General features: G+C 43.1%; 1 protein-coding gene across 1 annotated transcript in view; it reads right to left on the bottom strand.

Annotated features, from left to right (window-relative positions):
- Window positions 1-24915, bottom strand: part of PRKCA (protein kinase C alpha) — a 385436-nt gene that overhangs the window by 220064 nt on the left and 140457 nt on the right. The window contains exon 3 of the mRNA XM_021678425.1: window positions 16629-16711. Coding sequence (XP_021534100.1) covers window positions 16629-16711 — 83 coding nt within the window. The remainder of the gene's footprint in view (window positions 1-16628; window positions 16712-24915) is intronic.

Raw genomic sequence — 24915 nt, forward strand, 5'->3', positions numbered from 1 at the left:
AAAAAAAAAAAAAAAAAAACCCCAAAAATTTAAAATGGGAAGATCTGAAATAGACAGTTTTCCAAAGATTACATACACATGGCCAACTAGCAGATGAGAAAATATTCAACATCACTAATCTTCAGGGAAATGAAAACCAAAACCACAATGAGAGGGGCGCCTGGGTGGCTCAGTTAAGTGTCCGTCTCTTGATTTCGGCTCAGGTCACAATCTCAGGGCTGTGAGATGGAGCCCTGCATCAGGATCCACGTTCAGTGGAGAGTCTGCCTCAGGATTCTCCCTCTCTCTCTCTCTCTCAAATAAACTTATATCTTAAAAAACAAACAAACAAAAAACCACAATGAGAGATCACGTCATACTTGTCAGGCTGGCTATTGTCAAAAAGACAAGAAGCAACTGTTGGTAAGGATGAGGGGAAAAGGAAACCCTCATGCACTGCTGGTGGGAGTGTAAGTTGGCGCAGCCACTGTGGAAACAGTATGGAGGTTCCTCAAAAAATTAAAAAAAAAAAAAAGAAAAACCACAACCATATAATCCAGCAATTCCACTTCCAGTATTTACCTGAAGACAAAAACACTAACTGAAAAGACATACACACCCCCATGTTCACTGCAGCATTATTTATAAGTTTCCATGATCTGGAAACAAAAGGTCTATCAATGGATGAATGGGCAAAGAAAATGTAGCACACATATACCATGAACATTATTCAGCCATGAAAAATGAAACCTCGCCATTTGCAGCAACATGGATAGACCTAGAGAGCATCATGCTAAGTGAAATAAAACAAACACTATATGATCTCACTTGGAATATTAAGGAAAAAGAAATGAGCTTATAGGTACAAAGAACAGACTGGTAGTTGCTGGAGGTGAGCAAAATGGCTAAAGGAGGTCAAAAGGAACAAATTTCCACCTATAAAATAAGGGGATGTAATGTACAGTGTGGTGATTAATATTGTACTGCATATTTGAAAGTTGCCAAAAGAGTTTTTGTTTTTTGGGTTTTTTTTGCCAAGAGAGGACTTCAAAGTCCTCATTACAAGAAAAAAAAATTTTTAACTATGTATGGTGACGGATGTTAAATAGACTTACTGGGGTGATCCTTTTGCAATATATACAAACACGAAACTGTTATGGTTTACAGCCAAAACTAATAATGTTCTATGTTAAGTATACCTCAAGTAAAAAAATATGGTCAGGTGGCAGGGGAGAAGGGCATTCCAGAGAGAAAATTCAGCATCCTTTTGAGCCTCACCTCAAACTTGAAGTGTGGCAGAGCCATCTCTGTTCCTTCTGGGTAGAGCAGGACTAGCATCCCTGGTCATACTCCTTGGAACTCCCTGTTCTGGAGTCCCTCTCCTATCACTAGAAACATCTACTCTTTGGAAGTTCTTTTTGGAATTTATGCTAAACTCTGCCTTCTTATATGCTTAGTCATTGGGTCTGGGTCAACCCCTGGTGTTCCAAAGTCAAGTCCACCCTTCTTCCTAGGAAGGAAGGCAGTGCTCACTGATTCCTACAACTTCTTTTCTTCACCTAAACATTCCTAACTCATTTTCTGGGTCTCTATGCTATAGTGATCCTACCAGTCTCTCAATACCTCTTTAAAATCTGTTGTCCATACTGCACATAGGATTCCAGATGACGACCTGCACCCATGGAGAAGTGTTGCTTCTCTCAACTTGGGGGATGCTCTGCTGCAGACCACAGCTGCTTTAATAAAACATGAGTTATGGATATATTGTTTTGTTTCAATCAACCCTTATTTACTATCAGGAACTATTATGTAATAAGAATATTGTGACTGAATAAAAAATTTTTGAAGTTCAGAATATTTCATTATGACAACCAAAATGCTTCTTACAAAAGTACCTTCACCAAAGAACTAAAAGTGTTTAATGGGAAAAAAAAAAAAAGAGAGAGAGAGGCTTATTAAAACTCATCACAAGACTTCTTCATTCCTATCCCCTTTTTCTAACTACAGATTAAGAAACTTAGTTTGATTTTATCTGAAAACCCCTCATGACATGTGGTAAGAGAAACCTTCCTGTGCAGAGATGAAGCTACAGCAACAGAAAAGGACACAAATACAACATGTGAAGGCATTTATGTCTAAAAGGTGGTGCTCCATCCTCAACATAGAATTCAAAGTTAGTTGCCTAGCCAATATTAACTCTCTTCTTCTTTATTACTGAACTACCTTGATTTTGTTCTGGGTAGAAATATATCCAGCTTAAAACAAAGTCCAGGGGCACCTGGTAATGGACTTATGGAGCACCTGAGTAGTTCAGTCAGTTAAGCATCCGACTCTTGATTTCAGCTCAGGTCTTGATCTCAGCGTTGTGAGCTCAAGCCCTGCATTGGGCCCCACGCTGGGCGTGGAGCCTACCTAAAAAAACAAGCAAACAAAACAAAATACCTCCAAACTCTATGTTTTCTAAGGAGCAGTGGCTATGTGACACAGTTCTGGCCAATATGGAAGTTGCTAGATTGGGTTTCTGGGGAAGTTCTTTAAAAGGGAGTAGACTCAACAGGCACCTACGCTCTGACTTCACCCTTCTCTTTCCTCTTGCTTGAAACATGGATGGGATGGTAATGGAACAGCCACCTTACAACGAGGGCAGCAAAGGGGAGAATGAAATCTGCACGATAAGATGGCTGAACTGAAAGGCAGAATGAGGCTGGATCCTTCATGGAATGATGAAGAATCCACATGAGCCCTGGACTCCCAGTTCCACACATTTTGTTATAGGAGGAGAAAGATGCTCCTTATTCAGGTCTAGCCACTGTTTGGTCAAGTTTTCCAGTCTTCCCGCTTGAACACAAGCCTAAGCTAATACACTGAGCATGAAGCCGTCTAGACACATAGAGCAAGCTGTTTTCTTATCACACAGTTGAACAAAGAACTCTCGGATATGTGGGTGTGTTCCATTTGGATAATGCTCTGGGAGACCACAGCACTCTGTCATATGCCAAAAGTATCACAGGATGACTTCTCGCAAACTGCATTGCTCTAACAAGATGAAATCTCGAAAGCTCTCCAAGTCCAATCATCTCAAAAATCAGTCATCAAATGATTTCATTTCCTAGGTTCCCTTCTAGGTCCTGCCCCAACACACAAATTCTGTCCGAGTTCTAATCATAGTAATGCCTTTACAGTAAGCCCCTGGCACCCAGCATCACAGAAGCACTTTTCCATGCCTTTATAATCATCATTCTTAATGGCTGCACATATTCTATCACACTGATGTATCAATTTATTTAACTCCCTACTGTTCAAGAATGTTAGGAGAAACCGATGGCTGCAGAGGGAAATCTAAGAACAAGGATGCTGCTACCAAGCCAGTGTAGGGCCAGGCCATAACTTTCCATGGAAAGATCCTATTAGATATAAATTATTCTCAAGGTTTGAAATTCAACACTTATCCCACTTATCCAGAATGGCTGACATTCAGAATTGGGTGGTTAATTACATAATTCTAAATAAGACTGATCAGATACATTTTATTTTGAATTTTATAGACCACATATTAAACTAGGATTATGAAAAACATTTTTTTTGGAAGACACATTCAATCACATGGTAGGCCTCAGACTTAATGGACATGGCCCAGTTTATTATACTAGATGGCATGGCATTATAATCACAGAAGAGAAAAAATCTCCACTGATCCTAGGATGTTTCCTTTTAGTTATATTCTTGGGAAGAAACAAAACTTTAAGATTTGTCTTCTCCCTTGTAAGAGTAATATGCATTCGGCCAGCCAAAAATATTGAGCACTTAACGTGCAGGGCACTAAGTTGAACAGAAGCCTAAAACAGCATACCTACCACTCATGGTGTTTCATGCTGGTCAAAGAGATGAAAAAGTAACCGAGTAAACATTATGGTTTTAAGCGGTGGCAAGGGCTATGAAATACACAAAGTAGGATAGATTACTAAAAAGTGAGGGGAGGCTGTGACCTAAAGAGGCCTCTCCAAGGAGGGGTCATCTGAGCAGAGACCTGAATGGTGTGAATGAGCCTCACTGCAGAGGAACCCACGAGAGCAAAAGACCTGAGGCTCAAATGAGCTTGGCATGTTCCAGGCAGGGAGATAAACAAGAGCAAGATCACAATCACCATAAGCCTTGTTGACCAAGGTAAGCAGTTTATGTTTTATTCTAATGGTCAGAGGCAGCCACGGAAGGATTGAGACAGAGTAAGGCAATGATCTGATTTGCCTGATAAATGCAAAATCTCACTCTAGCTGCCTGTAGAGGATAAACTGCAGGACACAAAAGCAGAAGTGAGGAACTCAGCAGGAGGCTGCTTTGCTGGACTGCCCCCAGTTTGGCTCCCACATGAAGAGCAGTTTCCCTGGGTGAGAATATGATCGAACTTAAGCATACAACTCCCAAACTGACAGCAGGGGTGTGGACCTATAGAGAAGGTCTGTTTCACTCAATGTGATTCATTTTTAAGTTTTCAACTTACCATTTCCCCCCATTCTTGTTCTGTACATCACGTTACTCTAAATTACCCATTCGTAATGAAAAAACGTAATTAAAATGAATTACCTTAATCTTGGTGCATCATTCAGATGTAGAAAATGCAAAATAGAGCAGACCTGCCTTTCTAATTTTAAGAGCCTGCTGTGTGATCTCTTCTTTTTCAAGCTTCCCTGGTCTTTTGTGATTAATTTTAGTAACAGGAGAACGACCTGTTTAAGAACAAATGAGTCATGATACAGCTTAGTATCTAGAAACCTAAAATCACCCTCCTCCACAGAGAATATCATTTTCAAGTATAAAATCCTCATGTTTTAAACATTTGTACCCCATGTTAACTCTACAAAGCTTCCGGCCTTGAAAGAGAGATGGGAAGGGACAGGCATGCAACTCAAAATTATAGAAAGCAAGCAACATGGAAATTGCCTTCTGAAAGGTACTTATGTTTTATGACATTAAAAAAACCCTCACTTGTAAAAGTTTATAATCTGTGTATTTCAAAATATAGTCTTTCATTCAGCAGTTTCCTACCAATACAAATTTCTCATGAGCATGAAGAGCTACCCCTGAGTTATGTATAAATTATCTATCACACAGTTGGGCATATAATGTACGTGCACCTAGAAAAGCAGTGGTCAGGGGAGCCTGGGTGGCTCAGTCGGTTAAGCCTCTGCCTTCAGCTCAGGTCCTGGGATCGAGCCCCATGTTGGGCTCCACCCTCAATGGGGAGTCTGCTTCTCCCTCTCCCTGCCATTCCCCGCCCATCCCCCCGTCAAATAAATAAAATCTTTAAAAAAAAAATAGAAAAGCAGTGGTCAAATTGGAAAGAAATCAGACTACTGCTTCCTAAGGTAGCGTCCTTGGCTGTGTCATTTCCCTTCTTCTTGAACTGCGGTTATAAACCCTCTCCAGATTAACTGTACAGTTAGCAATCACCTTAATGAATATAAATTCAAAATATGTGGTTGAAAAAACAAGCATTTCCTTTTAATAGGTTGTTTTTCCCATCAACATTTAACAGAAAAAATATTCACCAAGTTAAAAAAAAAAAAAGTCTGGTCACACAGTGAGCACAGTTCCACAGACATCTTGCATAATTTTGTTAAGCTTAAACTTTGGGTACTAACAGAAATTAAAATTAATATTTTTAAATAGTTCACCTTCTAAAGACAGTAACTTAGAATCAATGGCTGTATCAATACCAGAAATGGCTGGTATTGATTCTGAGACAATCTTCTGGAATATTTTACAGATATTTTATGCAAACCAAGGAAATTGTTTTCATTTTATTTTGGTATCAGGGACTTCATTTTTTTCTTCTATTCTCTCAACAAATATTAATGACCACCTAATCAGGAGTCAGATATCCTAATAAGTATTGGGGATACAAAGATAAATAAGATTTAAGAGAAAGAAAATAGTACAATAGGATCAAAATAAGTCTTCCTGTGGTCAATTGTTATATTAATGACTGGAGTGACCCACCCTTCCCAGGATCCACACTGTGTATGCCCCCCTCTGTGATGCTTAAGTTTGCGTGTCAACTTGACTGGGCCACCGGGTGCCCAGATATTTGGTCAAATAATGGTGTTTCAGTGAGGGAGTTTTTGGATAAGATTAACATTTAAATCGGTGGATGAGTAAAGTAGATTGCCTTCTCTAATGAAAGCCTCAACAGAATGAAAACACGGACAACCCCCTCCCCCCGCCCCCTAAGCAAGAGAGTTCTTCCTGTCTGATGACTATGAACTAGCACATGGGCTTTTCCCCCACCTTTGGACCACAAACCAAACACCGGCCCTTCCTGCATCTCCAGCCTGCCGACCTTGGGACTGGAGCTACACTTTTGGCTCTCCTGGGTCTCTAGCTTGCCTGTGGATCTCAGCACTTACCAGCTGCATAAGCCCATTTCTTATAAGTCTGTGTGATAAACATATGCACATCCAATTAGTTCTGTTTTCCTGGAGAATCCTGACTAACCTACCTTCACAGTGACTCTGCGCTTCACCATGTGACCCACCTTGGTGAATGGGACATCAGGAAACGTGGTGCTAGCAGTGCGCACATTTAGCCTTGCCCTCTTCGAAAACTACCAGCACCATGTAAAAAGTCTGTGCTACCCTCCTGGAAAGGCCAACACAGAAAACCAAAGCATCCTGGCCAACAACCCCAGCCAACAGCCAGTGGAGTCATCTTATGTGAGCCTGTAAAAACCTTTGGAAAATGTTGACATGTGTTTTATAGATACATGAACATATAATGACTGGATTATCACCAGCTGGCAACACAAAGGATGGACTAGGGGAGAAACAATCCAGAGCCAATAAGACCAATTCACAGAACACGATGGCGGCTATGAATATGGAGGGAGAGGCAGAGCCCACAGAACTTGGGGGACCGCTTAGATGTGGGAGACAAAGGAGATGGAGACAAGCCAGATGATCCCGAGGCTTCTGGCTTGGGAGACTGTGCACAGATGATCACCTGGTATTATTCCAACATAGATTAGGAGAACAGGAATAAGCACCAGCTTGGGTAGTAGAGGAGAGGCAGGGAGAACAGGCAGGAGTAAAGAAAACAAGGATAGTGTTATACATCTTGAGTATCACATCCTCAACATAAAGAACCTGAGCGTTCTCTCCACATCAAGGAAATTATCTGGGGAATGCAATCAGGACTCTTTAATACCTGATGGCAATGTGACACTTAATTGGGACAAGGACATTCTTCTTAGAACCTAGCTTTTTCCCTTGGTATAAACTCAAATGTGTTTTGGGAATCTGTTAGATTATAAAAATTGAAATGCAAGATGAACAATGATTAGAATGGACCTTCCCACTATCCATCTCACCTCTTGCTAGTACTAGCCGCCATGATTGTTTGCTCACAGCTGTCAGAAGGGGTACTTCCCCACTTGTCTCATCGGTCCTCGCCACTATCAAAGGCATATACAGAATTCCTAGTAAGTGAGCTCCTTTGATTTTGTTTTTGGCCCTTGGTCTCACTGTAAATAAACAAATGTGGCAATGATAATGCTAGCTAGAAAATCCTCTACAAATCTCCCTCTCCTGGCCCCCAAGGAAATGTACTTCTCTTTTTGTCCATAGGAGACAGTCTCCTGCTGGAAATTCATTAAGCAGAAAACAGCCAATGTGAGGAAGGTACCAGCTAATTGAATGGGACTCCGACTTCAAGCTTGTGGAAAGGAGTGACTCACTAAAATCCAAGAACAAGCCTCAGGCATGAGCCAAAAAGCTCTCTGGGCTGGCTTTCAGCTTAGAGTAAAGCCAATTAGAACAAATCTCTCCAGAAACCCAGGGTCCTGGAAAGTACTACCTTCCACCTTCTTGGGGAGAACCCAAACTAAATCTCCAAATTGCTCTAGGCTCTCACAGGATCCCATGAGCCCTACATGCTTCGTCTTCAGTAGTTCACCTTGTTGTCTCACTTGTGAATGCTTTTACTGTTATAATATCGGTGGAACTTATTTCAAATTTCTCTTGCCATTTTACGATTTCTTGACTCCAGATTCTAGTCACAAAAATAGAGAATTTTTCACTGGCAGAAAAACCTGCCCCTCAAGTGGCTTTGCTGATCAACCCACTTGATATTGAGGAAAGAGAACAGGTTTGGAAGCAGAGGCTTGGTCCAAAGCTTATGAACTATTTTCTACCAGATTAACCAACCCCGAGCCTTGAATTTCACATTTACACAATGGGATTCATATATGCCTAGTGTATTTCTGTATGTTATCCATTGAAGTAATCATCTGAATAATGTTTATTCATGTGCATGACTTCCCACTAAGAATAAGCTATTTGAAGACAAGGACTGTCTTTTAACCTTTGCACCCCACAGTACCTGGCAATAATAAATATCCAAGAAGCGTTTAATGATGGCATAGAGTGAATACAGAAAAAGGACCAGGCATAAGAGATATTAAATATACATCGGGTAATATCATGAAGACACCATTACTTATATAGTGGAATTTCTAGCTCTGGGCTTCCGATGATTTTAGCTCCAGTAGTAGGCTCCTTAGACATCACTGCCAACAACAGTTCTCAGGAACAGGTTAATTTGGTTGTTTGTAAATCATGAACTGTTATTACCAAGTCCTTGTACAGGTCAAGAAAAATAAATAAGGAAACCATCATACCAGTTTGTATCCTACCAGTCAAAAGCTATGGCCCAGGTCCACCATTTCTTAAACTCCCAATAGTTGAGACAATGATTTGAAATGGTTTGTGAAAAGTAGGAAAGTCCATCGAGTATGTTTCTCCCATCCCCCTCCCATGTGCCCTAATAATGCTGATGAAATATCCATTCATAGGTCTTGGGGAGATTCATTAACAGTCCATGTGTAGCTAAAACCAAGTAATTCAACCCCAGACATGTACAACTAATGGTCAATTTAGGTTATGAGAACTTCTTCCACTTATTCTGGTTCAACAAATCTCTTTCAAGGACCCATTCTGTTCGAGGCTCTGCACTGAACTCTTGTTTTTCAAAGGGAAAAGACACAGGATCTCTCCATGAAGGATTCGCTGTGTAGGGCATGATCATGAAGCAGTACAACAATTTCTTTTTTTAAACCAACATGGGTATTACTTAGAAGTGCCACTGAGGGGCTACATGATGGTTCCCACATGCTTCACACACAAAAGTCTCCTTCAAACCTGATGTCTAGAGACAGTCCGTAACTCTCCGAAGAAAATACTCTTTTAACCTTATCAACTTACTTTCTGGACCCAAAACTGTCCCACCCACCTTAATCACTGCCCCTTGTGCAGATCTGGCTCCACTGAACTTGGCCACATCCCCAAACAATCTCACCACTCTCTCAAAGGCTGACAATTTGCCCAGAATGGAGATTTTGAGAAGAATGTCCTACTGGACTTACATGCCATTCCAAGAGTGGAGTTCCAAGGATGTTTGAGCAGTGGCAACTTAAACCTCTGGATTAAGTTGAACTGCCCCCCTCCCCCGCCCCGGGTGACTCCCTTGAAACGAGGCATTCTGGCGCACTGATGAAATGTGAGCCACTATTACCCCCCTCCACATGGGCTAAAAACAATGGATGTGCCACCACCCAGATGTCTCCTTTAGTACATCCGAACTGTGGATGCAAGTCTTTGAGGCTATTTTTAATTCCCAGCTAAATTAATTTGGCCAAAAATAGCAGGAGTCCCTTCCCTTGGAGGAAATACTTCTGTTACTGTGAATCTGGAACATAAAATAATCCACCCACTGAAGAGCAGAATTAGCACGGGAGATTTTTGTTGGGTTTGTTTCCCTGAAATAAACTTCTCTTTAAGGTTTCCTGTGGCATCACAGCACGTGAGGAATGGGCGAGTGCAGAGGGTGGTTTCAGGACCCCGCAAAGGCTTCCTCTGAGGTTTATCTAGAGGGGATCCCACCAGGACACAAAGAACACTGCAGGTCTCCCTTGCAAGGGTTCTTTTTACAGGTCCTCTTGTAAAAGCGTGTCACCTGAGTTTATGTGCCACCGGATAGCAGCATTTGGCAAGAGAGAGAACTCCCTTAAACCAGCAAGAGAAATACCAGAATACTGGTCCTACTAGTTTGTAAAAGAATTTGGAAAAGAAATAAATCTTAAAAATCTTTAAAACCTCTCCAGGAAGCCTTGCCTCCATCTTCTATAAGGTGCTTTCTCTCTCTCCGCACTTAAACTCAACAGCATTTTAGTTCTTCCCCATTTACAGCAGCTACCCTATGCAATCTTATAGTATCATTATTTGCATGCTCAGCTCAACTTTTTGATTAGGGAGGATGCACCAGGAGGGCAAGAACTGTCTTCACCTTCACATCTTCCTAGCATGAAGCCCTCAGTAAGTATTTAGCAATGGAATGCCATTGAGGGCTGTAAACAACTTTAAAGACCACCAAATTCAACCTCCATATTAATAAATAAGAAAACCGAGGTACAGAAGGATTTTTCAGCCACTTGGCAGGGCAGGATTCCCAATTCCCACCCCAGAACTCCTTTGACCTCACTGGGCTGAATTTTAAATGCAACTTTTTAAGCACCTACACCTTTTTACAAATCTCCCTTTGTCGGTTCAGGAAGAGAAAAGTGTTTAAGGTATACCTGGGTTTGCTCACAAAATTGCCTTATTTCCATATTAAATGTAAAAGCACACTTTGAAGATTTGCTAATTAAATTTCTACATTTATTTTAAATGTTTTGAGTTTTGTTACAAACGAAGCTCTGAAATGTTGAATTTTAAACAATTTGGCAGCCTTTTTCATTTGCTCCGTTTCTAAGACACCAGAAAGGACTCAAGAACAAGAGAATTCTCAAGACCACCATAACGAAGAGAAAGTAATTTTGCACCTGGACATACAGCCCCTCCCCAGGGTCCAGCCCCACACCAGGTATCACTTTTGGATTTATGGCCATTTGTAGGATTGTTTCTAGGTCCACTCTAAGCATTTATAGTCAGTGCTCTCGAGCTTCCTCCAATGGCTCGGTTTCCCCATCTTTGCAGACCTGAAGATATACTCAGATCAGAAGCCAGCCTCCCTGCCTTTCAGCAAGTTAATTTCTTCACTTATGCCCTTCCGAACATTCTGGAAGGCACCCGCTAACTCGTGATGCTGTCTGTGTGGATGTTGGTTCTCTCCCAGGTGAGGTACACTAATGACCCAGGAAGTTATTTTTAAATCACCTGAATACTGTTTAATTGTATGGCTCAGACAGAAAAAGCACAAGGTATTACAGGTACAGTTTCTCCCCAGACAGGCAGGGACACTGGTGAAAAGGCACAAGGCAAATAAATATGAACAAAAGGAACACAAAAGCAAGGGAAGGGAATTACCTGGGGTGAGGGGGGTGGGGGTGAGGCCTTTGAACAGGTCAGTCCCTTCCCCTCTTCCTCAAATGCTCACAGATGCAGTACACAGAGCAAATAGTCCAAAGATTGTGTTTGAAGAGTTGTCTAGCATTTGTGTGGTTTTAGACGTATCACATAAAGACTTTTCTCTCGCTACAACTTTATGTATGGAAAGGATGTGTGGGTTCTTCATTTGGGGATTTTGGGGCAGAACTGAGATTGGGAGGAATGTCTGAAAGGGGTGCTTCACAGTTTTCTCTCCCTTAAGACACATACAGAAGACACAAAGTATTAAGAAAAATGAATACACATACGCATGCATACTGGAAGACCCGAATACCCCGCTTCCCTCTAGCAGGGTGGGCTTCAGGACAGATGTTATTTGAGCAGAGAAGGTTCTAACAAGTGGGAGGAGTTCCAGACTGAAGGACAAAGCAGCTGGGGAGCTGAAATTTTAAAAGGTGAAGGGCAGGAGTCTGAGAAAGTCCGCCCTCTAGGACCCACCCCCCGCACCTGCACCCCATGCCTCACCCCATCATGGCCGGAGCAAGGAAGAGAAAAACATCAGCTCAGGGGATCAGTGGCAGCTGAAGAAACAAAAGCATCGTTATTTCTTTCCAAGAGCAAAAATCACCCCCCCACCCCCACCCCAAAGGCAAGGCTTGTCCGCGTCCTTGTTCATGCCTTAATGGGGGATGGAGGGGGTGGCAGAAGGGAGGTTAGCTATTTCTCAACAACGGGCCAGTTTTCTTTCTTTGTCATCTTACAAAATCTCAGACGCGGGACTGGGGTGCTGGGCAGAGCACCAAGCTGCTTTCTGAGGCCGCACATTTGGCAGCACAAATCCAGCACCAGCTCAAAGTGCCTTTCCAACACCGACTCTTTCGTTGTCCTCTCCTCTTTCCTTGCTGCGCACGGGGCTGCACTTGAAGTCTCGGAAATGCTTGGCTTTCATCTTGATGGGGAGTGTCTGGAACACTGTGCACCCAGAGTAGGTGGGGGAGGGCTGAGGATGGCCCAACATGTTCGGAGAAGTGGGCAGTGGGGAGAGAGGGCTCCTTCCATTCCTCCATGGAACCCAGACACCCCTTCTCCTCCCCGAGGTTCCTGACACATCTGCATCCTTTCCACTAGCCTGCTCCTTGAGTCTTGAAGATGACCTCTGTCCAAAAGAATTTTTAACTGTTTCTCTTCGGTTCCTGTAATCTGGGCACTGCTAACTTCACACTACTCAGTACCTGTCCTTTCATCCTGAAGATGCAAGACAGGTACAGTATCTGTGCATCTCACAGGGTCTGTCCTTTCTTGGTCCCCGTGCGGGAATGCCCTGGAGTCTGCAGACCTGGCATCGTTAAGTGGCACATGAACTGTGTGCATCTTAAGCGCTCGCCATGTGTGAAACAAATCTTAACCTAAAAACTTTCAGATTTTCAGGGGGAAAAAAAATGCTTCAGGTAGTTTTTTCTCGTAAGCTGGATTTTGTGTCTCCTGATCCTTCCATTCCATTACCTGGCCTTTCCCATGCCCTTTAGCACTTTTCTAAATGTCTGAACAGAACTTTGAAGGATTACACCAAGGTAGCAGCTATACCAACTTCTCCACTGACAGTATGACCAGACCACGGCAGCCTCTCTTTCCTTTCGTGGCCTTGAGTCAACCACAAACCTCTTGGACACTCAAGGGCCATGTCACCATGCCCCTGGATCATTTACATCTTTCTTCTACGTGCTTCAGTTTCCTCATCCATAAAATAAAGTTAACCTAGATAAGTCTTTAACACCCCTTTCAACTGTATAATTCTAGGACTTTAAAACGTATTCAAAAAAAAGATAAAATAAGAAAATCCTCCCATCTCATCTCAGCTCTGTGTCCTGACACCTTTGTGCTTTTCCAGTTATCCCCCTGCTGCAGTTCAGTCTGGGCATCTTGCAGATTTGTACAACAAATAAATCACCCTGCACACAGACAGCAGATACTTCTCATGCCCTGCCTGCACAAAGCCCTAATCATTGGCCTCTTGATGCCAACAACCAAAAGGAAAATTTCTACTTGGAAGAGAACGCACAGACTGTTCAAGTACTTTTTTTCCCCTCATATTTTTTTTTTTTTTTAAGTCATCTCTTATCCTCACTTTCGTGGATATTAAAATGTGAGACTAAGCATCTCTAGCGAGTCAACACAACAGGGAGTAGGGACAGAGCTCGGATGAACACATCGGATCACAGGTGCGTGTCCCACTGTATCGTGTGACCAGCAGACCTGCACTAAGCCTTCCTGCCTGGCTTGGGGATCTAGGAGTAGGGTGGCCACACAGTGATCACCAAAACAGGGAAAGAACTTAACAGACATTAACTAATCTGTAGCAGGCATAAACCAAGACTTCCCTGTGGAAACAAGACAGTCCTGCGCAAACTGGGATGTATATTAACTATCTATGTGTAGTAACAAAAGCTTACAGAATTCATGACATAAGCAGAGAGCTGGCCTACAGCCCTTCTAGGAAATTGCTAAAACAGCATCACTCTCTCGGTCTTCCTCCTACTCCTCTGCCTGTTCCTCCTTGGTCTCCCCTCCTTCCCTCCAATCCACTGGAGTTCTCCTCAGTGCTCTCTCTCCTGGGCCCTAATCTCTTTTCTTCTCATTCTATCTACCCCCTTTCTCTAGGCAAGAGGATCCACACCCAAAGCTTAAAACAAAGAACAGAGGAATCTGTATCTTCAGAAGGACACACTCTATTTCCAGCCTCCACACCTGCATTCACAGACAACTGTCTTCTCGATGTCAGATTTCTCAAACTGCACATGTCCAAAGTGAAACCCTTGACCTGCCCTATCCCATACTCCCAAATACATTCTCCCTCCATGGTCTTGATGGCCTCCATCCATTCATAGGTTTGGGCCTAAAGCCCGAGAGTTTTTCCTCAACATCTCCATCTCCCTGATCCCCCAATGGCCGAGAGCTGCTGATTCAGCTCTAAAGTGTATCCTGAATGAGTTCACTCTGCCCATCCCCATTGCTGCCACCTCCCCCAAGCTCCCACCACCTTGCCCTCTGTGCTGATTCTTCATCCTTTGGTTGGTATTCCCCATCTTCACCCATCCATCAAGCCCACTTCCTAACCTGGTCCATTTCCCATAAGGAAACCAGAGAAACACTTATAATATGCAAACAGGATCAACATCTCCTAATTTAAAGCCTTTCTCTAGATCCCTAGTATTCCTATGATTGTGTTCAAAATCCTCAACTACACACCTGATGACCAGCTTGCTCTTTTTCTCTTCCACACTAAACTTCCCACTTCAGGGCTTTCTCACTTGCTTTTCCCTTTGCCTGGAACAGTCTTTCACAGGCTCCTTGTGCCCCAGTACACACATGTGCACATCCCCTTCCATTTGCCTATCTCCTACTTGTTCCCAAAGCTTAGATTAATGCCATTCCCCTGGGGAAGGAAGCCTCCGACCACCTAGAGTAGGTCCCTTGGGGAAACACACTCAGAGAACCTCTACCCTCTCTTAATTAGTGATATTTTCCATGTCTATCTTCCCCCATATTAAGTACTTAATAATGAGTACTTGAGCGCCTGGGTGGCTCAGTTAAGTGTCCATCTCACAATTCTGGCTCAGGTCATGATCTCGGGGTCATGAGATCGAACTCTGCATTGGGGTACGCACTCAGTGGGGAGTCTGCTTGAGAGTCTCTCCTCCCCCTCTCTGCCTCTACCCCTACCTCTTTGTGCATGCATGTGTGCACGCTCTCTCAAAATAAATCAATCTTTAGAATGAATTGATAAACAGTACTTAACCAAAAGAATGAAGAAATGGAAGGAGGGAGAGGAGTCAGGCAATAACTACACTCCTGTGGCCTACCAACCCCCCACCTCACCCCATTCCTACTGGAGCCAAAATGGGAGAATGGAAGGATGGGTTCTGAACAATGAGCAAGGTGGCCAGAGAAACACCGCTGTGATGCTTAAGGCCATCTTTCAGGAAAGCTGGTACTCTGCATCTATTTTTACCTCTAAGATGCCCAAAATGGAGACAATACTCCAGAAAGAAGGGGAATGTGCAAGGGTCGATGGGGCACACTAGTGTTTTGTATGTCAGTGGGTCGTTCACGGACATGGGCTTTCGGTCTGTGAACACAGAACAGGATGATCTCCGAGGCTCTGGGGCTCCCACATTCTGAGCCTCTGCGGGTTGGTGGTGGCTTTGAGCCCAAGGCTCCTGCTCTGTGCAGCTTCCACCAGCATCTTGACCAAAACGCAGCATGGCTCTATGCACTCAGGGCACAGGGGTAAGTTCCTTCATTACATGTACTAAAACCACGCACATCTGAACCCCTCAGAGCTCACCATGGGTATGCCCTCCTCTGAAAGGGAAGAATTCAGCCCTGCCTGCACTGACAGAGCCGCTTTGAAATCTGTGTTTCCTGATGGGAACGAGAACCAAAGGTAGGAACCACACTTGGAGCACATAATTTCAGTATTAGTGACTGAAGTGATCCAGCAAAAGCGATTCAGAATAGAAAGGTCTCCTCTTCCAGTCCTCCTCTGCAAATTTCTTTTTCCTGTTAAAATATTTTCCACGTAACAGCCCAATTGTCCACTCAATGTACTTTAGATATTGGGATTTCCCATGCCTCCTGACTCCCACTCTCCTTTGCTGATCCCATTTTTCGGTAAACAAGAGATGCAAGAGAGATGCTCACTAGAGACAGGCAGAATTAGGGCACAAATAAAATTATGTATTCACACATGGGCAGCTTCAGAGATCAGTTGTTCAGTGGAACAGATGCTAAATTATTTAAATCAACAGCAGCATTTGTAATACACAATGAAAAGGCAGCAAGGATCTCATGAAGTCAACTAGGAAGAGGTGGTTACACTGGCCCAAAGCAAGCACGGTCCTATTAGTCAACAAACCATTAGGGTGAACCATAAAGGGTGATTTACGTTTGTTGTGAAATTTGTCAACATCTTCGGAAAAGAACCACACTGTGTTTGTGAAAGCTCCTACTATAAAGTTGGTGGATTTAGCCCATGTGGTTGCCTGCAGTGGAAGAGTACAAGCTAAGAAATTCTCCTCCAATCCTGAAGTAGTCCTACCAGGGCTCCCAAAGGACTAAAGATCTGTTCATCAGTACGAGCCGAAGTTGTACAGGGCTCATTGACAAGTCTTCCCGCTAAGAGTATGTGCCCAAACAAACAGCTGTACAGGCATTAAAAAAAGGTGAAGTCAGAGATCTGCATTAACATCAAATAATAGTTTCCAGTTTACTTACATCGGTGTCGGGTCCCTTATCCGCACCCGGACAAGAAAAAGTGACAAATTCATGGCACCTCTTGTGAACCACAAAACAGCAAACTGGTGGAGACAAAAGAAAACTAAAATTAGTAATTTAATACAAAAGCTTTGTTTTCCAAAACAGGGCTATGTCCCTTTAGAAGTCAGTTTGATTTCACTATAGACAGAATCTCAAACAGCAATCAGAAGGCATTTTATTCAAGACTCAGCAACATTTGGTATTAATTGGGCTTATAGATAATAGAACCATAAAATGGCAGGTCTGACAGGGCCCAAGGAGACCTAAACCCTAGTTCCTATTCTCTAAAGTTGAGGTGGGGGGGGCAGAGATCATAAGACACTTTCCCAAGATATAAACCACAAATCAAAATTTAAACAACTCTGCCCTGTCCTATACCAATACACATGCATGCATATAAAGGAAGGTCTAACACATTATACTGGGGGGGGGGGGGGGGGGCGAGTAACAGATTATACACAGAGTGATATCTATGTGGGTTGCAGAACTTCCTCAGCAGAATTCTGAATTCAAAGAACTCATTAAGACACAAATCCAGGGGGGCACTGGGGTGGCTCAGTGGGTTAAGCATCTGCCTTCAGCTCAGGTCATGATCCCAAGGTCCTCAGAACAAGCCCCGATTGGGCTTCCTGCTCAGCAGGGAGTCTGCTTCTCCCTCTCCCTCTGCCCCTCCCCCTGCTCGTGCTCTCTCTCTCTCCCCCCCTTGCCTGCTCTCGTTCTATCTCAAATAAAATCTTTAAAAATAAAAAAGGACACAAACCCAATCTACAGAAAACAGCCCTTTGAAATGGAAAAAAAAAAAAAAAAAAAAGGCGAACACCTTCACACCTTGCACATCCATGCTTGCCACACATGTTGTCACCAGCTGAGGGAAGTCCCCGCAAATCTACCACATCTCCTATAGAGCAAATATTTTCCAAGTTCAAAGTGGTTTTGGTAAATATTCAGGATGGATCAATAAAAGAACTGTCATAGAAATTAATAAGTAATCCCTTAAGAGGTTCTATGTATAAGATGATGTGGAGGATCCAAAAAAATAATAATAATAATAAATGACCGGTTAGTCCTTCCTCACGCACTTGAAGTCTACCAAAGGGTATGACCAACTATTCCACTGTTCTTTGTCGAACATGCTAAAAATATACCCCCCTAAATAGTGGATAAGCCCTAAGTCTGTGCCGCAGAAGGCAGGCTAGAGTTCCCCAGATTCGGGGCTCTTTTCTTCCCCCCCAGTGATACCACAACTCTCTGCACATGTGGCCACAAAGCCAAATGAAGACAGTCCATCATTCCAGTGAGCTCCAGAAGATGGCAGGTTTGCAGAGATCCCAAGAGGAGGGCAAGTGCCAAGCCTTGTGCTAAGAAGGCAAGCAGAGGGCCTCGAGCAGCCACGAAGACATTCAGAATGTCTTTGATAAGCATCGGCAGCCACTGAACGGTTTGAACAAGAGTCATATGGACAAAAACAGTGCTTTAGAAGGGCAAATGGTGGCAACAGGAAGAATTTCATGGACTAGATTTGGGCCATGAGGCCCAATTAGAAGAAGCCTCTTGTCTAGTCTATGAATGAAAGTAATTGCCCATCATTATTCGGTCTGCTAAGAAATGGAAATAATAGATGCCAGAGAAATTGCAGAAGAACGGACTCGACTGGCCAACGGACCACAGATACTGCTGAGCATCCTATTATGTGTCATTTGGATGGGTCCCTTCACACTCATTACTGAGTCCTCATGACACTACGTAATATGTGTATCTACATTTTACCAAAAAGAAAATATCGTTTCCCCTTTCCTCCCACTGTGTCCTAAGCCATTGACAGGAGCAGAAAAGATGTAAGAGGCAATGCCAAGATTTTATACATGGGTGACAGGAAAAGGAGTACATGAAAGGAATTACATATAAGTGTGTGTGTGTATATGCGTGTGTGTGTTTTAGATATATAAAATAACCAGAGGATGAAGATATGGGTATGCCCTGCCAGGGTAGTGGATAAAGGATGGTTTTCTTTTAAGATAGTTTTCTTTTAAGGTGGTCATAATACAATGTCACTATAAAAATACTTCTGTAAAAAAAAAAAAAAAAAATGTGGGCCTGGTATGAGCAGGCAGCGTTGGACATAGGAGGGAACCATGCATAGGAAGCTGCCAACCGAAGAGGTCTTGAAGAGCATCCTTTTGGAAGCAGAGGCTCCCAAGGGAAGGGTTCTCCTTGGCTGCCTGGCCTGCCCACCACACCCACCCACCAGGAGGGCAGGAGAGGACAGCGAAGCCAGAGAGAGCCAGCTCCCGGGCTGCCCCCGCAGGACCAAGACACTGCAAAGGGCAGCACTTAGCTCCTCCAAGCCCTCAGAGCAGCTTTTTCCACAATGCTTCTGCTAAAAGCATCTCCGCTGCAACCCTCTCCAAGGATGGATAGATAATAAAGCAGAGCTGTGATGGCATAAATTAATCTCATCTGCTCACTCTCCCCAGGCACAAAGTCATCCCTCACTCACTGGAATTAGAAAGATAAATTACAAAAGGAAAAGGGTCACAGGAACATTATTTCCTCATCAGAGTTTATTAGGGATATGGTATTTTGAAGGCAAAATGAGCATTCGGATTCCCTACTTAATTGTTCAACATACTGGGGTTTTTTGTTTTTGTTTTTGTTTTTTTTTAAGCCACCTCTGCATTCAGGTGAACACTCAGGAAAACCTGTATTTATCAAATCCATTTGGATGGTTTTTTGTATCTGTCCTTTCTATTCCCATTTACCTGTCAATGCAATTATAAATCTCAACCCACAAGTATTTCTATTGTATGCCTCAAAAAAAAAAAAAAAGTCTTATATCCAATTTTATCCCAAGAAGCTCCAGGCCCTCACTACGCAGTATAATTTGCAGGGGCAGTTATAAAAAGTCCCACCTACCCCCAAAATTACTTCCTCCTAGCCTACCTTAGCTGCCCCCCACCCCACGCCTTACACATGAAAGTCACATCTAGAAAGGACTAGATTCACCCAACAGGAGGTGGAGAAAAGGATCCTGTGAGAGCCGCTCATGGATGTGAGCTATCTGGAAGATAAAGACCTTGTAAGGCCTATTCAAAGACTCAAGATTCAGAATGATGACCTTCAGAAGAAGAAGAAACCACCCATGCCTAGGTAAGTACAAGCAAGGAGAGAAAGCCAGTGCTCCCCTCCTCCTATCCCATCCCCACCCCAGGGGCAGGCAAGAGAAGCCCTGCGTTGGCAGACTTGGGCTGCATACAGCATTTGTCTGGGAAAGGCCATCCCGGAAAGCTGAGCAAGGAACAGAGATTCCAAAATGACAGCTGGTGGGCCTTGACCTTTGGTTTCAAGTTCCCAACTAAACTGGGTAATGCGGGGTGCCTGGGTGGCTCAGTCGTTAAGCGTCTGCCTTTGGCTCAGGTCATGATCCCAGGGTCCTGGGATCGAGCTCCGCATCGGGCTCCTGCCCGGCGGGAAGCCTGCTTCTCCCTCTCCCACTCCCCCTGCTTGTGTTCCCTGTCTTGCTGTTTCTCTCTCGCTCTGTCAAATAAATAATAATAAAAAAACTTTAAAAATAAACTGGGTAATGCATATTTTGTAAGACAATATAATGCAAACATTTGAGAAGTCTTGCTAGGGTCGCTGAAGAATGAGGAACAGACTGGCTCAATACAAGAGAATGTATCACGTTTACCTGGAGATGGTCAGCACAGTTTCCCCAGGCTAAAAATTAGGAGCGGTTTTTATTTTATTTTTTTTCAGAATTCTAAAGGTCTTCATCTTGCCATGCTGTATGGAGTCAGGGGAGTTGGGGAGAGCTGGGGATAAAGCAGTTCTGTCACACGGTGTGGTTTTCGTACATATTCGTCTGCCCTTGGCAGGCAGGAAGTGGAGACCCGCAACACGGGCAGATTCCTCCAGCCCCATCGTTTGTCCTGGAGGTGGACCCTTGGTGCTTAAACAAGCCTTTGCTTAAGCAAGCACAGACCAGCCAATCAAACAGAGACAAAGCCCCATTTTCCAAGACTTTGGGGCCTGTCTGCTTATATAACCAAATGATAGGTTTTAAAATATGAGGCTGTCCTGCAGCTTAAAGTCGCAAAGTAAATCTTCATTCAATTATTTTCTAAGCACAAAATCGCTTTCCTCTAATCCTCTATGTGATATGCCTACACTGCCCAACAGTGATGGATGACACGTGAAACACACAAATCACACTAAGCAAATGACGTTGGTGGACAAAAGATAAAGACCAGAGGCTTGGCCAAATAATGATTCTTAACATTACGTGGCTTTAAAATTGAGGGTGCTTCATCGACTGATCCATATCACATGCTCATCTTACTTAACGGAAGGAAGCTAAATGGAAATTAAGGAGAGTGTTCACCATCTGTCAGAAGTAGATTTCCAAGACAGAATAACAGTCACCTATGTTTGGCTCAAGAATTCATAATGATTTCTAAAATACAGAGCTGTGTGGTGATGCTGCCGTGTGGATGGATGTTAACAGTGGTTTTCTCTCATGCTCATTAAAGTGAACAAAACCCAACAAAAAATAATCTGAAAGCCAAACATTCAGTGTGAGAAACACTCCCTTCTGACACGGTACCCCCATGAATTTGATCAGAATTGATTTAACTATAATGGTCTTGGCTCGTTAGACACCCCTGGAGGAACAGGAGGGGGCTTGCTTTCTGCGCCAAATGTCATCACGCAGATGGATGACTTTGGGCTCTTGATACTAGACAATGTTCTCCAGAGTGGTCCCGGGTAAGTGGCAAGCCCAGAGACATTTTCTATATTTCATTTAAATAGAGATTAAAAAAAAAAAAAGAGCACGGTGAACTGATGCTACATATAAAGGAATGAGCTACAAGGTACCTGCTTCCTGCTCGTCAATGCAAACTGCTTCTTACAAATGACCCCAACACGGATCACACGTAAATCAAGTAGGTGCAGCAACAGCTCTGACAGGAGAGAAAATTCTAATTGAAGGTGATTAGTCACCACCTCATACCCACTAGGAAGGCTATTAAGAAAGCAAAACAACATGTGACGGAGAGGATGAGGAGGAACTGGAACCCTTGTCCATCACTGGGGAGACTATAGGATGGTACAAAAGGTAAACACAGAACTACCCTATGACCTGACAATTCCACTTCTGGGTCTCACACAGATATTTGCACACCCTTGTTCACAGCAGCATCATCGAGAATAGTTAAAGGTGGAAACAACTTAAATGTCCATCAACAGAAGAATGGATAACAAAATGCAATATATCCATACAATGGATTATTTGGCCTTAAAAGGGAAAAATTCCGACACAGGCTATGACATGAACCCTGAGAACATTATGCTAACAGAAAGCAGCCAGATACAAAAGGACAGATACAGTCTGGTTCCTCTTATATGAAGTACCCAGAATAGTCAAACCCAGAGACAGAAGGTAGAACAGAGGTTATCAGGGGCTGGGGAAGAGGAGTGGGGTGTCAGCACTAAATGGGTGGAGTTCTATTTGGGACAATAGAGAGTTCTGGAGATTGAAGGTGGTGATGGTTGCACAAGACACCAGATGCTGTATACCTGAGATGATCAAAATGGCAAGTTTTAGGGCACGGAGATTTTACCACAATAAAGTTTCATTCATCAACCTGGAATGATATTTATGAAATTATAAATGAGACACAGCCTTGAGTGAGTCCTGCTTCTGTGAATTTTTGGTAGTTTTTGTTGTTCACAGTTAGTTAGGAAACCAAGAAAGACTTATTTGCTTCCATCACATAAAATTCTTAATAAAGGCAGTGACCAAATAGAGTGGGGACATGGGGACATTCAGAGCAGAGGACCCCATGACTGCTGAGGACCAGACAGGTGTCCCACCAACCGTCCCATCTCACTCACCAGCGGTCGAAGTCAATAATGCTGATGGAGACCAGGACCTTTAGACTGAAGGCCTGGCTCTTTTACCAAATCCCTGTGACACTCATGCTCCATCTATGTGTTGAATGGGACTACCCTATTTACACTGGACATGGACTGCCATGTTCACAGAAGAGAAAAAATATATATACTACACGTATCACTTTCCATTTTTCTTCAAGAAATCTTTTCCTTTTCACACTCACATCTATATCATTTCAAGTTCAGGTCAGAGTCATGTAAAATGGAACATATGCATAAAAACTCCCTGCTACACAAAATTAATGGAAGAGGGTACACATTATGTAACAAATTCCGAATTCAAGGAAAAAACCTACTACAGTTAACAGTCTGACATTGTTTAGAACAGAAGACTGGTAGCTAGCTGAGTTTCCTCGAGTTCCTTTTTTTAAATACATGAATGGTTGCCATCATGTGAGGTGGTTTTAATTAAATTTTGCTTAGCTGGAAGGGATTAATGAAAGGTAGCGTCACATCAGGATACAATGAAATGAAAATCTCTAAGGCAAGTGAACCACTTTCAGCTTTGTAGGGAAAGTCATGAAAATTTGAGCTTATGTTATATTTGCATGCTCAAAGAAAATTATTGGTTTCAGATTTATAACAATGAAAACAGTCTTCTTGTGGGATACATGTTCAAGTTGTATGAAAACAAATCAAGTAAATGTGCTTTATCACATATTACCACAGGGATGACATTCTTCAAGCAGCACAGAATCTGCCTCTAAGAATTTGTGCACATGCTCCCAGGAAACTCTCAAAACCCCCAGTATTCCCATTTCTGATCAGGACCCCCAAATCCCTCCCCTTCCCCAGGAGAATCACCTTTAACCTCTTCCTCTTCTCTAATGTCACCAATGAATATGAGGTGTAAGAGAAGGGCCCCCTCGTTACTGGTCAGAGAAACTGGGCAAAGTGCTGCCATCTTGCAATCAAGAGTAGAGCCTCAAGGTGAAATAGCACTCAACACTAAGGAGAAAGAAAGAAACCATCTGCATGTTGGCATGGCACTCACCTCTAGACTTCTCAGATATGTGAGCCACCCAAGACCCTTTCAAATATTCATTTCCTTTATATATACCTGAATATATAAGATCATATCACACACGCTTTTCCGGTTTATGCCAGTGTGCACGGAGCGTTCTGTACTTGCAAGCAAAAGATAACTAAAACAATAAAGGGAGAATTGGCAGATTGTGGGAAATGAACAAAGGGGGCCGAGAGGTAAGAATGAACTAGAACCTGGAAACTCACAGGCCTGGGCCAACTGCTCACAGGAACTACACAGGCTGGAGGAGGAGACAGGACTGTGTGTTTGGTTTTAGACAAAGGGAGTACCCCCATGCTGCTGGGACATCCAAATAGATGTGTCAGGCAGGAAAGCAAGCAGAACTTCAAGCTTAGAGGTCAAAAGGCAGCTGGGGCCTGCAGACCAAATTTGGAGAGGCATCTGCATAGCTGAGAGCCAAAGGGAAAATGGCAGATGAACTCCAAGGAGTAGGGAAGAGCTTTGGGACACCCGCATCCGTGGCTGATGGTGAAAAGGAGGTGGTGGTGTGGGAAGTGAGAGGACGGAGTCCTGACTCTGGGGCCTCAAGGGGGCGGAAGGAAGAAGAATTTCAAGAACAGCTGGGCAATCACTGGTATAAAGGATTCCTCCAGAGCCAAGAAGGAAAGCTGAGATTTGGCCCCTCATGGCTCAAAAGCCAAACACTTGGAAGAAGGTGGATAATGACAGCAACACCTATGCCAACAGATCCCTGATACACAGCCTCCCTTTTTACTTATTCCCATATTCTTCAACCCAGAACTGAAACGGGATGGACTCTTCTGATACCATCAATATACAGCAGTGAAATCATCTTAATTCCTCAAGGAACTATAGTATAAAGGCCCAGCTGTTTTATAGAACATCTACTATAAACCTATACTCTATAAAACATGAAGGCCAAGGGGCGGCCAAAACAGTTTCTGCTCATAGGAAAGCTCAGGGTCTAAAGAGAAAAACACATAAAGGAGTAGACATCTCGTATCCTCTCTTCCTTACTCCTCTGCCACTCCATCCCCTTTATCTTCCACTTTTTTCCCTCCTTTAATTCATTATAATGTAAAATCCAGGGTTTATTTTGTAATATTTATCACTGAATAGCTTTACCCTTCTCAATTTTAATATTGCAAAATATAACATTATTTTTTAAAAATTTAGACAAATGGAAATACACAATGTCTGTAACCTACTCTAACAGACTCCAGCAAGAAAAGAAAAAAAGATGAAACAAGACTGGTAAAAGTCAACAATTACTGAAGCTGT

This window comes from Neomonachus schauinslandi, chromosome 15, assembly GCF_002201575.2.
Source record: "Neomonachus schauinslandi chromosome 15, ASM220157v2, whole genome shotgun sequence".
Taxonomy (NCBI): domain Eukaryota; kingdom Metazoa; phylum Chordata; class Mammalia; order Carnivora; family Phocidae; genus Neomonachus; species Neomonachus schauinslandi.